This window comes from Camponotus vicinus, unplaced genomic scaffold, assembly GCF_025532165.1.
Source record: "Camponotus vicinus isolate PSW18456_S1 unplaced genomic scaffold, iyCamVici1.0 SCAF_10, whole genome shotgun sequence".
Taxonomy (NCBI): domain Eukaryota; kingdom Metazoa; phylum Arthropoda; class Insecta; order Hymenoptera; family Formicidae; genus Camponotus; species Camponotus vicinus.
The window spans coordinates 14129226-14145496 of record NW_028141946.1 but is presented as its reverse complement, the minus strand read 5'-3'; the positions used below and the strand labels follow the sequence as shown (position 1 = coordinate 14145496).

The 16271-nt window shown below is 41.2% G+C and overlaps 3 protein-coding genes across 3 annotated transcripts; all 3 read right to left on the bottom strand.

Moving 5' to 3' along the window:
* Positions 1–10123: 10123 nt before the first annotated feature.
* Positions 10124–10960, bottom strand: LOC145960766 (uncharacterized). Its single transcript, XM_083080461.1, has 2 exons — positions 10761–10960; positions 10124–10679 (listed from the first exon to the last, which is right to left on the bottom strand). Exons 1-2 carry the CDS (start codon positions 10958–10960, stop codon positions 10124–10126), a joined length of 756 nt encoding a protein of 251 aa, XP_082936587.1.
* An 801-nt stretch (positions 10961–11761) lies between these two features.
* On the bottom strand, positions 11762–12901 carry LOC145960104 (matrilysin-like). The gene has a single exon (XM_083079374.1). The coding sequence runs from the start codon at positions 12899–12901 to the stop codon at positions 11762–11764; it is 1140 nt and encodes a 379-aa protein (XP_082935500.1).
* A 1850-nt stretch (positions 12902–14751) lies between these two features.
* Positions 14752–15333, bottom strand: LOC145960103 (uncharacterized). Its single transcript, XM_083079373.1, has one exon. It carries the CDS (start codon positions 15331–15333, stop codon positions 14752–14754), a length of 582 nt encoding a protein of 193 aa, XP_082935499.1.
* Between the last annotated feature and the right edge of the window lie 938 nt (positions 15334–16271).

Genomic DNA, 16271 nt, shown 5'->3' with positions numbered 1-16271 from the left:
ATATTCTCAGTATTTACTATTAACCAAAATAGCCGGACATTAGGGCATTCTTAATATATACTAAGTATATCATAGTATGTATTTCGAATGTTCTGAGAATATATGCATTGTACTTTTGCGATATTCTTCGAACATTTTCAGTATCTACATGTGCTGTTAGGGATGTAATAACTAATAATGTTCAATTGATTTCTTGCCAATAGTTGAATAGGCCAATATAATTTTATTGCAAGAATAATTTATTAAAAATAATATTGGAAGGTTCCTAGCATATTGCATGAATATTAATACAACATTGCCTTACAAGATTTCTGGGATGTTAATGGAATGAATTTGGACGAACATTTATATATTATTGGGATGTTAATGGTAGGTTTATTAATCTTCGTGGAATGTTACTATCTTACAATTTAAGATTACCGTAACCTTATTAGAATGTTGATGTGATGTGAGGGATATTATCTATATATGTCATAACTAGCGCAAATATATAATTTTCCATAAATTATTTTAAGAACCAAATTTACCATTAAGAAACAAATTCAGTTTTAAGAAAGTAATAAAATTTCGAAATAAATATACGAATATAATTTTTTTTTAATGTCAGGTCAATGTCGGACACCAGTTGTCGTGGTATTGCCAACGTTGACCCGTGAGTCGGCATCTGGCAAGAGTCGACTAACCTCGCTTGGGCCGATGTCGCGCCGCGATCGAATAATGACAGTCGGTTTGCCGTGATATCGCCAATGTCAGCCCGACGTTTAACGTTGGGCAAGAGTTGGTAAACCTTACCTGGGTATATATAGTAATATGGCATATTTTTTATTTTATTTATAGTTGATTGATAAACGATTGTGTAATATATTGTACGCGTGCTTATATTACACAATCGTTTATCAATCAACTATAAATAAAATAAAAAATATGCCATATTACTATATGCCATATAGTTCATGTCTAGAAAATAGTCTAATCCATAATTATAATATATCCATAAGTATTAATTATAATATATAACAGTAACGCTCTCCAAAATGTGTTCGTATCTCACATTATACAGGGTGATTCAAAATAACCCCTGTGTCCCTGAAATGACATATTCTTGAATCAATTCTAAGACGATTTTTCCTTCGGCAAAATTTCGTCCGAAGCTTAGTTTTTGAATTATTAAAGGAAGTAGTTAACGTATGACGGGTCGAATACAAGAGGCAGGCAAGGGTGGCGCGATTCACCGTCAGACGCGGGAGCTTACGCGGGGCGCCTGCTGCGATCAGCTGATCGCTATACACATACAGACACACATGCGAACACATACATTGTCTCTCTGTCTGTCTGTCTGTCTCTCTCTCTCTCTCTCTCTCTCTCTCTCTCTCTCTCTCTCTCTCTCTCTCTCTCTCTCTCTCTCTCTCTCTCTCTCTCTCTCATTCGCTCACTCACCTGTAAATTTTTTTTTTTTTTTTTACGAGAGAGGGGAAAATGCATTTTATACATACCCACCGGTCGATCCAGTGAGTTATGTGGGACTCGAGTACCAAGTCGAATTACCAACTCGGTACTCCCTACCCACTAAAAACCCCTCTCTTTTCACAAATTTCCTTTAACACACTGTCCCTCTGACTTCCCGAGATCTGTTTTCACATAACGTCAAAAAATAGTTATTATTACCTTGTTCGATGACTTTTGATGTATTGCTGTAATTGCTTGAAGGAGAAATGAATTTTCCGATAGATCGTACGTTCTCAAATTTTACGTAGATATCACGTTGCGAAAGACAAGAAATCCACACTAAATTATTAACTGAAAGTTTTTCTTCTTTCATGAACTGTATTCTTTTATAAACTTTAACGTAATCACATTTATTTACTCACTCGATGAGACGAGAAATTTACTAATGACTCTATCACTAATCACTATTAATCACTGTCGAATAATAACTGTTGGCGATTAAAAATCACTCGATGAAAGAAACACGCACGGACACGTTACTACACGACACGACGACGCGACAATGCGACGATAATTACTCGGCGACTGCAAGCAGTTTTTTGTCATGGTAGGTTGCGGTAGGTTAAGGTACTACTGGCGCTATCGAACGCGATCATGTGTTCGATTGAAGAATGCGGTAAACATAATAAACATTTAACATATTAATATTATTATTATCATGAATGTGTGTGATATCCATACATCGTATGATATCTATTTAAAAATTAATTAGATTAAATAAGTGTTTTTAAAATATTTATTACTTTTACTATTATCATATAAAATATTAATATTAAATATTTATTTAAGATAATAGTAAAAGTAATAAATATTTTAAAAACACTTATTTAATCTAATTAATTTTTAAATAGATATCATACGATGTATGGATATCACACACATTCATGATAATAATAATATTAATATGTTAAATGTTTATTATGTTTACCGCATTCTTCAATCGAACACATGATCGCGTTCGATAGCGCCAGTAGTACCTTAACCTACCGCAACCTACCATGACAAAAAACTGCTTGCAGTCGCCGAATAATTATCGTCGCATTGTCGCGTCGTCGCGTCGTGTAGTAACGTGTTCGCGCGTGTTTCTTTCATTCGAGTGATTTTTAATCGCCAACAGTTATTATTCGACAGTGATTAATAGTGATCAGTGATAGAGTCATTAGTAAATTTCTCATCTCATCGAGTGAGTAAATAAATGTGATTACGTTAAAGTTTATAAAAGAATACAGTTCATGAAAGAAGAAAAACTTTCAGTTAATAATTTAGTGTGGATTTCTTGTCTTTTGCAACGTGATATCTACGTAAAATTTGAGAACGTACGATCTATCGGAAAATTCATTTCTCCTTCAAGCAATTACAGCAATACATCAAAAGTCATCGAACAAGGTAATAATAACTATTTTTTGACGTTATGTGAGAACAGATCTCGGGAAGTCAGAGGGACAGTGTGTCAAAGGAAATTCGTGAAAAGAGAGGGGTTTTTAGTGGGTAGGCAGTATCGAGTTGGTAATTCGACTTGGTACTCGAGTCCCACATAACTCACTGGATCGACCGGTGGGTATGCATAAAATGCATTTTCCCCTCTCTCGTAAAAAAAAAAAAAAAAAAAATTACAGGTGAGTGAGCGAATGAGAGAGAGAGAGAGAGAGACAGACAGACAGACAGACTGACAGACAGACAGACAGACAGACAGAGAGAGAATGTATGTGTTCGCATGTGTGTCTGTATGTGTATAGCGACCAGCTGATCGCAGCAGGCGCCCCGCATAAGCACCCGCGTCTGACGGTGAATCGCGCCACCCTTGTCTGCCTCTTGTATTCGACCCGTCATACGTTAACTACTTCCTTTAATAATTCAAAAACTAAGCTTCGGACGAAATTTTGCCGAAGGAAAAATCGTCTTAGAATTGATTCAAGAATATGTCATTTCAGGGACACAGGGGTTATTTTGAATCACCCTGTATATGTATATATATTTCTTTAAGAATAAACAAACACACTTCTTATTAATGTGAAAATGGTGCTTTTTTCACCTTATTTTATTTTATTTATATATACCTCTTATATATATATATAATACATATATAATAATACATGCGATGCATTTGTTTGCTGAATATGTCATATCAAGCTTGGCTATCTGGGTACAGGACGTCATGAATTAGTTGCTATAATGACGTTAGTAGTACGTCGTCGATTGGGGTATCCGTCTGACGTTAATAATTGGTAAAAGATGTGACGTTGCAAATACGTCGTTGGTTGGATAAATACGGAACGTCATTAATTGGTTGCTGTAATGATGTTACTAGTACGTCGTCGATTGGAGTATCTGTTTTACGTTAATAACTGGAAAAAATATGACGTTGCAAGTACGTCGTAGGTTGGATAAACACAGGACGTCATTAATTGGTTAAAAAAATAACGTCATTATTACGTCTTACATAGGTAATATGACGTCAATTATCTAAAATGACTAACTAATGACGTCATATAGACGTCACCTTGTTACCTGGGATATATATACATATGTATGTGTGTGTGTGTAGAAATTTACATATTTGACTGCGCAACCATAATTATAGTTACATAGACATTTATTACATTTGCCTGCGTAGACACAAATATAGTTACGCAGAAATATTCCCTACATGTATAATGATAATTATATATATGTATAGTGTGTGTGTAGAAATTGTGTGTAGAATTTACATATTTGACTGCACAACCATAATTATAGTTACATAGACATTTATTACATTTGCCTGCGTAGACACAAATATAGTTATTATATATATATATATATATATATATATATATGTAATAAATAATTATATATGTAGGGAATATTTCTGCGTAACTATATTTGTGTCTACGCAGGCAAATGTAATAAATGTCTATGTAACTATAATTATGGTTGCACAGTCAAATATGTAAATTTCTAAATATATATATATATATATATATATATATATATATACATATATATATATATAATTATACATGTAGGGAATATTTCTGCGTAACTATATTTGTGTCTACGCAGGCAAATGTAATAAGTGTCTATGTAACTATAATTATGATTGCGCAGTCAAATATGTAAATTTCTACACACACATATATATATATATATATATATATATAATTATAAATTACATAATTATATTCCACAAAATGATAACTGTCTATTCTCTTTATTAATATAATATGTCAAAATATATTATGTCTAATCTAAACAGAAATGAGAAAAATTTCACAATATTTACCTTTTGATTGATGAATCACAGTCCACTTAGTTGTCGTTAAGTGTCACAAATCTGTGTTTTTACTAATAAATGCACTCGGCGTCGCGACGCTACTGCGTCGCTTGATAATAACTTGTAATATGTCACTTCTCTTCCTTGGTATGTTATTACACACTACTTTTCTTCCTTGTTCTGCACTATACTTTTATTTTTTACTCTTATTTATTTCTTAAAATCTGTGTTTTTAAACAAGTAACCTGACTGCTTGACGTGTCACTTCTCTTCCTTGTTACACTATTCCACACTATACTTCAATAAATTTATCTTTCATACGTACGTACACATATACATATACATATCACACGTATGTACGCACATGCACACATATGATTTTGTCTCTTAAAGCATTGTACATATCGAAGCAATAATCGTATACGCAGCGGTGTAAACGCCGCTTGAGGGACAAAATTGCTTTGCGTGTGTGCGTGCGAGCATATGTACGTGAGTCTAAACCTGGAGGAAAAGAAGGAGAAAAACGAAAAATGTCACAACTCTGATATTCGATCATCATTTCTCAGGATTGACTGCACCGATTTTATTCAAACAGGTCGCAATCGAAAGCTTGTACTCATATTATATTATAAAAGTGTCGTTAGATTTTTGATTACGGCTTTAGTTTATTAAATATCTTAACCGAAAGTTTACTTGACGCGAAATTCCGGATAAGGTACTTGGTAGCGCCGCGTCGAGAACAGTGACTCTCAACTCAATGCTTGGACTTGTTTTTTATGTACTTGGCGTCGCGACGCTACCGCGTCGCTTGATTTGCAATTAACAATTACATATTTTTTCTTAAAAACAACTATGTGTTTTCTTTACACCAATCGATTCCTCTCATTATTTTGTACATAAAAGTATTAAGGTAAGATAATCGAAAAATGAATATCTTGCTAGATATTTTATGGTTTATGCAAAATTAAGAAATGATTTCAAGCCTCATAACTCGGAAAGTACTTAATGAAAACTAACTTAATTATAGTGTTTTGGAAAGCCCTCGAGATAAGCTACAAAAATGTTCAATAAAAAATATAGTGTTCCGTTTAAAAAATTGAAGGTGACCTTCATGCGACCTTCCAATGACTCTTCAAGGTCAAACCAATGGTACCTTCTTATGGCCCCCTCGAAACCATACAACTTTTGTCTGAAACACTTTCTAGTAAAACTTCCTTATCGAGATATTCGACCGTGTCTAGACTTTTTTAACACCCAGTATACATTGTGACCGTTAATTTATTAAGGGCTGTTGATATTACTGGGCCGGTGATTTTGGCCCACGGCACACCTTCGGCGCGATCTCCTTATATAACAAAACGTTTCTCTCCAAAAGAATGTATGGGCGCCAGGTGCGGTAATCCGCACCGATCTAATAAAATTTACCGTATCGGCCGTACACAAAAAAAATGCAAAGCTCTCAAAAGGATCGCGACGGACGCTCGACTAGCCTCGTCTCGAAATTGGCAGAGGGGCGGTCCGTTTTAATACTTCACAAGGAAGGATCGAGAATACAAGGTGGCTGCAAATAAAACATAATTTTATAGTAACAAGAATTAATATATTTAACATATGAATAAATTCCGACGGCAGACAGATTCGCGTAGATGTAGAACGATTTTATACCATTGATTATCGGATTATTAGCCGGCAGCGACGGGCCGGCATTCGAGCGCGATCACCGCGGTATCACGTGTCACGCGGCAGAAAGAAAGCATAAAAGAAAAGTCCCGGAATTCCGCGCTAAACGAGACTTGTTAGAGTTTCGGCAGCTACGAACCCCAAATAACTTTTAATCATGAACCTCGCGGTGTCGGCTCCTTTAGTGGCATCCGTCTGTAGCCATGAAAATAAATGATCGATTATAGTAATGGATCTACTTGCCGCACACGCAGTTAACAGAATCGATAATAGATGCGAGTCGGATATACAAATCTGCGGCGTTAATGAAAGAATGGAGCGAATACGAATTTATACAATATAAACGATGACATCAAAACGCGAACAATTAGACACGATAATAAGGTACCGAACGATTCGAGTCTCGGAAATATGCAAGTCGACGCCGCGACGCAGTTGCCGGGTATCGAATATCACAATCGCCTTTGTGCGTGAGTTCGTCGAATCGAAAGTTTAGCGGACAAAGATTTTCACAAATTCACAATAACCGTAACAAGAAAGACAATTAATTTGACTGTCGGCGCATACGCGGGAGAGAGGGCACTTAATTTTACTTGAGCTCGAACAAGATATGTCGGCCGACCGCCATACGTTAATGCGCAATTACCGAAAGCATGAATTCGTCTCACGAAAAGAATTTTTAACGGCAGCAATTCGGCAGCGATCCTGTTCGAGCTACTTCTACCTGATAATCTAAACGATAAACGGCCCGATGGGGTCGACGCTCGTCTCACCGATGACTCCGTGAGGTCCTCGGCGCTCTCGGCATCCGCGTGAGAAATCGATGGATTTGGGCCGTCGTACTCCTCGCCGGTCCGCCGAACAGTGACGAGCGGAAGGCCCGTCGGATTCACGCCGGCCAGTTAATGCATAATTAGGCCACTTGTGGCGCTTCCGCTACCCTCAGGATCGTCACGCCTCTCAATTAATCCTGCGGCCTTCAGGATCGTATTCGCGCCTGTCGCAACCCTGTCTCTTCTCAGATTTTCTTTGGCCCTCCAGTTGAAGCCCGGTGTGAGGGGTTTTTCCGGTAGCCGCTCGCCGTGACTGTTATGGGTCTTCGGTAGCGCTGAATTCGGTCGAAGCTCCGTTTTCGGGGTTCCGGAGTTCGATCTTATTTACTGGTCCACCTTCCCCGCGATTGTTCCTCGTACCTGCTGAGTATATGGAGGTTTACAGGGGCGGCAGCGAAGTCTTAAATTGACGTTACAATTTATGAGAGTAGAGAGGGATACTTAGCTCGGCGTTCTCCTTTCAGTCGGCGCCTCCGCTCGTCCCGTATCTTTTAGCCTGGTCTTTTGCGCCGGGTCGAGTCACCGGGTGAGATCCCGCTAGCGTCCCCCATCGCAGTAGCGCCTAATCTTAATATTATTATCGCAAAAAAAAATGAATCTTTACGCAAGGGAGGCGAATCTACTCCCGCCTCCCAAAATCCGCTCTCTCTCCCTAAATCAGGGGAGGACGAGGGCCCAAAAGTTTCTCCCGGTCAGATCTCGCGATCCTTGTGGACCGCTAGGCGTCACGTCACAACTCCCCCCTCCTAGGAGAGGACCGAGGAGATCTCGGCTATCGACCAACGTCGACAGCCGTCAGCTTTCTAATGTTCCTAAATTCCTAAACTCAAGTTTCAAGATTAGTCCACTCTTCTCCACGTCTGCGCTTCCAGTCACTTCCATCCAGGTCACGAACATGCAATACGGCACCAAGATCATGCAACCACAAACCAAAATATAGCCGAAGCGAAGAGGATTCCTTACCCTAATGGGGCGTAACAGTAGGAAAGGTTTGGGAGGACAGAAACTGACCAAGGCGATGCTGCGGTCCCTCAATCCGTCTTTATTTCTCAACCAGAGAGGAGCCGGGAAAAGAAAAAAATGGTACAAAAAGAAGGCAGAAAAGAGAGAAAAAAATATATAATATATAGATGGAAGTAGGGGAGCTATGTTGGTTCTAACTCAATTAAAATCTAAAAATAGATATCCCTAGTGGGGAACCGCGCATGCGCTGCGCGGTGGGGGATTTCTCTCTATCCGCTAGGTTGGTAATAAAAAGTGCAGTCGCGTGGGGGGGGAATTATCCGTTAGGTTGGTAATGCTCGCGCCGCCCGGACGCAACCCGTCCAACGCGCGCCGCCCGGACGCAACCCGTCCAACGCGCGCCGCTCGGACGCAACCCGTCCAACAACGTGGTCGCCGCCTAAGGAAAAAAGTGAAATTTTGCGTAGCCGGCGGGCGAACGGTTCGCGCGAGGGCGCGCGGCTGAGGGTGGGGCGAGGGGCGAGCCGCCGTCGGTTCGTTAGCGCGTGCGAGAGAGACCTCCGTAAGAGGAAGGGGAAGCCGATAACAATACGGCGTATCTGTCTTGGATACGAATTGCGCGTATTGTATTTTTTTGTACGCGCGTCAGGAGCGGGAGAGAGATGGAAGCGGGCGATAATAATACGAGAAGAACGACGAATTTCGAGTAAAAATATTTTTTATTATTTCGTTAGATCGACGCTCGCTCTATCCTTCGGTTTCTTAGCTGTTTAGTACGGTTCTTGAAAAAAAGTGCGGATCGTTAATTCGCATAGCGTGTTTGTCAATTTTGATAATAAGTATATTTCAGGTCTTAAATTACGAGTTTTAGCCTCCCGGAGCCTTTACGTGCAATCGTAACCGTCTCAATAGTTCTTCCTCTCGTAGTCTTCTTCGTTCCACGAGTTCCTCTATTATTCTTCTTTCCTCTTCTTCCTCTCTCCTTCGTCTCTCCTCGTATTGGATGTTCTCTATCTCTAATATTTCCTCGTACAGATCTCGCATCTCGAAGAGGCCTCGTAGATTGAAGATGTCGTGGTACTTCCATCCGTTAATTTCGTTGTCTCGACGGCCTTCCGGAGTGTCGCCCCATTCCTCCTCGAGATCGTGTCGCGCGTTCCATCGCTCCGCTCGTATTTCGCGCCGATGTTCGATATTCACGAATTTTGGAATTTCAACGTCGACGGAGGACTTTAAAAAAATGATATACTCGTATATTATATACGCGCGTATATTTTTTTCATACAAAAAAACATTATTTACCTTCCAAAAGAATATCACTTTTGCTACGATGCAAAACAATAGATTTATGAAGTCTTTTTTCCATAGAGAGTAGAGATTATTGTTGATGTTATTCATTTCGGTTTGTTGTACGTTCTTTCTCTCTCGAATAAAACTGGAGAACGATTTAATCGCAGGATTAATATATCCTCCTGAAAGCATCGCGCATTAACGCATTAGCGCGTTAGCGCGGTTAGATTAAGGGGAGAGCGATAAGCGGTCGCGAACGGATTTCCGCTCCGTATTTCCTCGTTTTAATCTAAGCGGTATTCGTTTCCCATTTATGAATGAATGAATGAAAACTCGATGTATCGGGAGAATATGTTGCGCGTAGAGGTGTTCGTCTTTAAGGAGGAGGAGGAGGAGAGATGACGAATTTCGTGTTAAAATATTTTTTTTATTATTTATTCGATTAACTTTACATGTGTATGTGTGAGTACATAAGTCGTCAATGGGATTGCGTTAGCGGCGTATATTTTTTTTCATTCGAATTTATATGCGCGGATACATAAATTGTTTTACAAACTGTAGTAGAGTCCGAAAAGGAGAGCGTGTAACTCGCAATCGATTAAATCGCGTCGAAGTGTTCGTGTTGACGAATTCCTTCCGGAATATCATTCGGATGATCGATTTGCGTCGCGATATCGATGAAATTCGATAGTTTGTTGTCGACGGTTTCGAGCACGCCGGTTAGCGTCGCGACGATGCGATTCACGCATAATTCGAGATCGAACAGCGCTTTTACCGTAGCTTGCGACATGGATATGCGATTCTTTCCCGATTCGAATCGTAGTGTTTTGAGGTTGTTTATCTTGCCGAATCGAATCGTCGCGGTTCCGATTATCGCGAACGTTGGAGCATGCGGATCTTCGGAGTCGTTCTCGAAATACCGTAGTATATCGTTGCGTAGAGCGAGCAGATCTTTCCACATATCTGCCGTCAACGAGATCTCTTTTCCGTGACAGTCTCCTAGAGCGATATCGACGTATGATTCTCGCTTTACGACGATAGCGATGTCGATGTACTTGTAAGACGTTTTAGTCAGCGCGTATCGTCTTCCTAATATGCGAATCGGATGTTTCGCGAAATTGATCTCGCGTTTAAACATCCAATTTCTCATCCATCTGTTGAAAAAATGAGGAAAAAGATTAGAGAAAGATAATCGAAAACGTTCCCGCGAGATAATTCGCGAGGTGTACACTTACTCGTTTTCGGTGTACAATTTGGCTTTTTTTTCCGCGGGCGGAGTGTCGCAGGGGTCCTGGGTATCGTCCTCGTCTCGACGCAAAGGCGCGACGAAGGGATTGGACATTGCTGCTGCTGATGTCGTCGTCGTCGTTTGCGGCGCCGATTGATTTTGATCCCCGAGGACTCGGCGATATTCCTGTCCGATTCCCGCGAACATGATCGGTCTCGCGAAGAAGGAATCGATGCTCGTTGGAAACACCTCGACGTTGAGAGATGCGCGTTAATCTCGAGCACTGCGAAAAATGTTGCTCGTCGCGATCGAGATGCGCCTTATATACTCATTGTTTTTTTTTCGATTAACGGAAGTGCGGTTTGGAAAACGATGCGTTAAATATAACGATTTTCAATTTCTAGGCTGATGTGCATTCCAGACGAGGAAGCGGTTTAGAACGACGCGAAAGATATAATAATCTTAAAAACATTAAGTGTTAAAGTTTCCCGCATAATTGTCGTTGTAGTCATCATTATCGTCGTCGTCGTCGTTATCATTATCATCATTTTCCGGTCTGTTGGCGGATACGTATTTTAGACGATATATCTTGGAAACGAGTTCCTGTAATTGATTTAGAATGCCTTCAGCGGGACATTTTATTCCGAGTATATTGAGATCGAAAGGACCGGCTGAGGTTATCGCGTCGATGAATTCGTTGTACGCGTAATAATCGTGTTTTTTGAGGAAATAGAGATTACCGTCAATGTGACGAAAAGCCGCCGTTATTGCGGACGGTATCCCGGAAAACGTATCCCATAGAGAGCCGTGTCTCATAATTGTCGTCGCGCAATCGTTCATCTCGGCTATCTTATCGTCGTTATATATAACGTAACTGCGCCCCGTGTGTGTTTATCGCAGCGTTTATTTTAGCCTCGTGCGGAAATCCGATGTGCTCGATAGATCTCGGCCATCCTATTTTGAGTTGAAAATTCGAATCGGTGAGATAAACAGAGCCGTTCGCGAATATCACATGTCTCCCGAGGGTTTCTGATACACGGTTGATATACGTGCGATATCGCGAGGGAAAAATTTAAAATAGTCGGCGAATGAGAAGGGCGAGCCGTAACGTTTTCTCTTTATATCGATCGACCATACGTTGCGTTTACGCGCGACGTATAAGCGATGATTCATAATTAATGCTCCGTCTATACGTTTTAAGGCGCACAGATCAATGGTATTGGTAGGAGCCGTCGTTGTCGTTCTCACGGTCGTTGGCGTTACTGTAGTTGTCGGTGCTACTGTAGTTGTCGTTGTCGTTGTCGTTGTCGTTGTAGATGGAGTCGAAGTTTTCCACGATCCGTAGAGATTTCGTATACTTATGATATCCTCTATGCTCAATCTGAGCGGAAATTGTTTGTCTTCCGTAGGCGTATAAGCGTACATGACTGAATCTTCTCTCAGACTGTGAGTTAAACCTAAAGTGTGACCGATTTCATGCGTCAGCGTCTGAAGGAGATACAATCTATTCGATGGAGGTCTCGTTAGCGCGATGTGCCACGGTTCCGATTCATCGACGTGTACCTCGGTTACGTAATCGATCGTTCCCGTTGGAAAGAATGCGTGAGCGACGGCCGCTCCCGGACCCGTGAACGGTGACGGGCACGAGTCTCCATTCTTATCGTTCTCGTACACGTGTACGCCAGATTGATACGATATCAGTATATCGGGCTGTAACGTGTCGCGCGAAAACGTTAGCGAAGAATGCTCGGACCATAGAGCGAACGCCATTTGAGTCGTGCGTAGAGTTTCTCTATTTGCTAGTTTAAAGTTCCACGTGAGATGCGTCTTCGGCCACTTTCGCGTTAATGAGCTGTGATTGTGAATGTCCGCGACGCCGCATCGCGGTTTGCGCATTATGCGAATTGTTTCCACGTTTAGAATTCCATTTCCAGATAGACCGTAGTACTCTTGAAATAATGCCAATGCATCGCTTAGAAGGGTTGCGTTATCCAACGATTGTTGATTTTCATCGTTCTCCAGATAGCCGTAAATTCGCAGATAATGAAACGCTTCCGCGATATCGCTATCGGTCAGCGACGTAGCGACGACAAACGGAAGTGTCGATAGCGCGAACGATAACACGAACGATATCGCGACGCGCGTCATGACTCTTGCGAGCGCGCGCACGGAAGCGAGTCGCTCGAATTCGCGAAAGCGCGATGGAGCATCGATCGATCGATCGATGAGAGAGGAAAAAAGGAGGAGGAGAAAAAGAAGGGCGACGTGCATATATGAGTGCGTGAGAATCGTACGTTTAATTGTACAATTTTTTATTATAATACATTCAATTAGAGTCAGCCGGTGGCTGAAATCCTTGACAGTCGACGTATTAAATTAGCGATCGAGGAATGAACGCTTAATCGTAACACATATACGCCAAGTTAAAGATAATTCGTTAGATGAGTAAATATTACATTTAATTATTTAGTTAATATGGAAAGAATATTATATACTAAAGATAAACGCGTTTGAAGAAAGACGATGTGCGTATGAACGTTTAATCGTAATACGTTAGATGAGTAAATATATATATTTAACTATTTAGTTAATGTAGAAAAGAATAATACATTAAAGATTAATTGTAGATATAAAAAATATTGTATATAAATATATATCGTTATTTACATATCGTTATTTACATATCGTTTTCTAAAGCGCAAATTTTCGTGTGGTAAGCGCAACGATAGGCGTGTGACGTGGCCAGCATTCGTAAAGGTCCGATGTCCTCGTAATCGGCGTCGATAGTTTCGATTGTTATATCGCGTTGCTCCGCAACTTCTCCCGTAATGTCGACCAACCATTTCTTCTTTTCATGACCCTTGACATAAATTGTCGTAGTAGTGTCCGCGTTAAGATTCTTCGACGCGCGACATATCGCGTCGCGGATGATCTGTCTAACACATTTATATTCGTATCCGTCGGTCCAATGGAATCCATGATGATTCAAAGTTAACCAACAGGCTTGCGATTTTTCACCTTTCGTCAATAAATTCCATGACATCGGAGCGCGAAAGACGTGATGCGTTAGATCTCTACCGTTCGCGAGTATCGCCACTTCTTTCGTTACGAATCGTTCGTTGACAATAAAACCTTGCAGATCGATGAAAATTGGTATCGCGATATTACTCGTAACCGTCGTCGCCGCTGCCATGGTCGAAAGAGAGGGATCAACGTTTATTTATTCCACAGTCTTATATATATAAAGACCCGCGGTTTATTCGTTTCACCGCTTCCGTCTCATTATTCCCTCTCTCTCTTTCAATTCGACGACAGTTTACGCGTCGCTTTATAGAATTTTACGCACAACATTCGTTAGCGGATTATATTCCACCACGCGATCGTGAATGATGAGACAATACGCCGTGGTGTTGGGTGGAACATTTTCTTTGCAGTCGAATTCTAGACGAACGTCCACGGTGGCGCTCTTAATCGCCTCGTTTTGACGGGAACAATCTATTACTGCGAGCGGGCCGCAATATAAAAATTTATTCATAGTTAGAATTGTCCCGTCGTTTTTAGATCCGTAATAGATCCGTTCGTCGAAATCGCGTATACGCGTCATATAGTATTGCGATTCTATTTTTATCGAAATCTAAATTCATCGTCGTATGGATAAAAATCGGAATTAAGATACAATTTTACATTAGTTAGATTGCACGCGTCAAATCTAGAAATGTCCTGCGATAGAATATTTTTCTTTCCGGTTTGTAACGCGAAAATGACGTAACGCGGTTTTTCGAGTTGCGTAGCCGCTTTTACGGCCCACGAGTGTTTGGTTGTGCTTTGCAATAGCGGAAATTCGTAAAGATCCCACGAGCGAAAGGGCATACTTAGATATCGACCGCTATCTAATGTGCGCAATAACGACAATTTATTAATGTCATTTAACACTACGTGCGGCATACGCCATTGTATCTTCATCAGTTCTACTCTTGGCTCGTTTTCCTCGTGCGATATCAGACAATTGTGGTCATTTCGCGCTCGTAAATCAATTCGTGACGCGCATTAATAACAATACGTTTGTAATCCTCGCAGAAACCTAATAGCGTGTTGAGAGGAACACAGAAGTTGAAGTCGTCCGTTGTTGCGACGCCGCTTGATCCGATTGCGAAATCCCATCCGGCATTCTTCAAGATATTTCCTCGTTCGCTTGTCAATGACACGTAATTCTTAATTGTACTTGTTATTCCGACATTGCGACTACGGTCAATTTCCACGCCGTCGAGTTCGTAGCGTATTTCTTCGAACATAAAGGCCACGCAATTATTTACCAACCGTGGCGGTATCGAGGGGGTGACCGATTTACCCGATACCGGCGGTTGTCGATCCGATGGAGCATTTTTCGTTAGTAGTCTGCCCTCAATATAGAGAAAACTCTCGCATGGCAACGTATACAGATCCTGTTGTTGAATAGGTATTCGTATCTCGTCACTGTATCCGAAAGTGGTGTTGGCGTATGGATTATACGTGTGACTCTCAATCTTCACGATGCGATCATCGAAGATGGGTTCTCCGTCGATATTCAAAATGTCACGCATAATGTCGAACTATCGCGCGATTTTCGGTACAACGAAACCCATAGATCGTAGAAAAGCGATATTGGAGGCGGACAATCCTTTAACATTCTTCTCCCCCCCCGAACGTTCGATTCGAGTTTCGACGATACGATTATGGTTGCCGATGCCGCGACGCGCCTTCGCAGCATTAAATTCACTCACGACGAGCATTGCGCGAATCGTTATGTCTCTCTTTCTCTCTCTCCCCTCCTTTCCCGTTTTCACATCTTACTCACTCGCGTTCGTTTTATCGTCTGCGCCGTACGTGCAGACGAATCGTGATCTCTTCACCGCGAAAATCGATCAATCGATCATTCTGATCGACGACGCGCAACGATATATCGGTTACGAGTCGCGCGATAACCGGTAGATAAATCATCTGCGTTGGAATCTCCGACACTTTATATCCCGGTGGAACGTTCGGCGCGAATTCGTGTATCGTATGCGCAGATTTTCCATTTACATACGCGCCCGTCGTCAAGTTGCATTCAACGCGAATCGTGTTAACCGCAATAATGTTCACAGGCTTATCGGACGCGTACCATTTATTCGGTTGTAATACGCGAGACGAGGAAAAACCTAATAACGAGCCGATATTATTCGGTTTGTCGAAATTAACTCGATACGCGCATTTAATTTCACTTCTCATGGTATTGTCGTTACCGCGTAGCGAGAAAATGCGCTCGCTTCCGCCGCCATCGCTACCGTCGACACTCTCATTCTCCTCTTCGTACTCGATGTCATACAGATATTCGCTGTCGTTGTCGCTGTCGTTTTTTTCTTTTTTAGACTTATCTTCCGGTCGTCGTCGTCGTCGTTTGTGAAGAATTGCCGCTTTCAAATACGCACCTATGTCGCGCAACTCGTATGATCCTTCGGGAATCGAGATCATTTCGTCGTTATCATCGAAATAAAATTTA

Bases quoted from the DNA above. Each gene is read 5' to 3' on its own strand.
- LOC145960104 (XM_083079374.1), bottom strand. From the start codon at position 12,901: ATGACGCGCGTCGCGATATCGTTCGTGTTATCGTTCGCGCTATCGACA.
- LOC145960766 (XM_083080461.1), bottom strand. From the start codon at position 10,960: ATGTTCGCGGGAATCGGACAGGAATATCGCCGAGTCCTCGGGGATCAA. The intron at 10,680-10,760 runs GTAAGTGTACAC...TTTTTTCAACAG, and splicing joins AAATTGTACACCGAAAACGA to ATGGATGAGAAATTGGATGT.
- LOC145960103 (XM_083079373.1), bottom strand. From the start codon at position 15,333: ATGCGTGACATTTTGAATATCGACGGAGAACCCATCTTCGATGATCGC.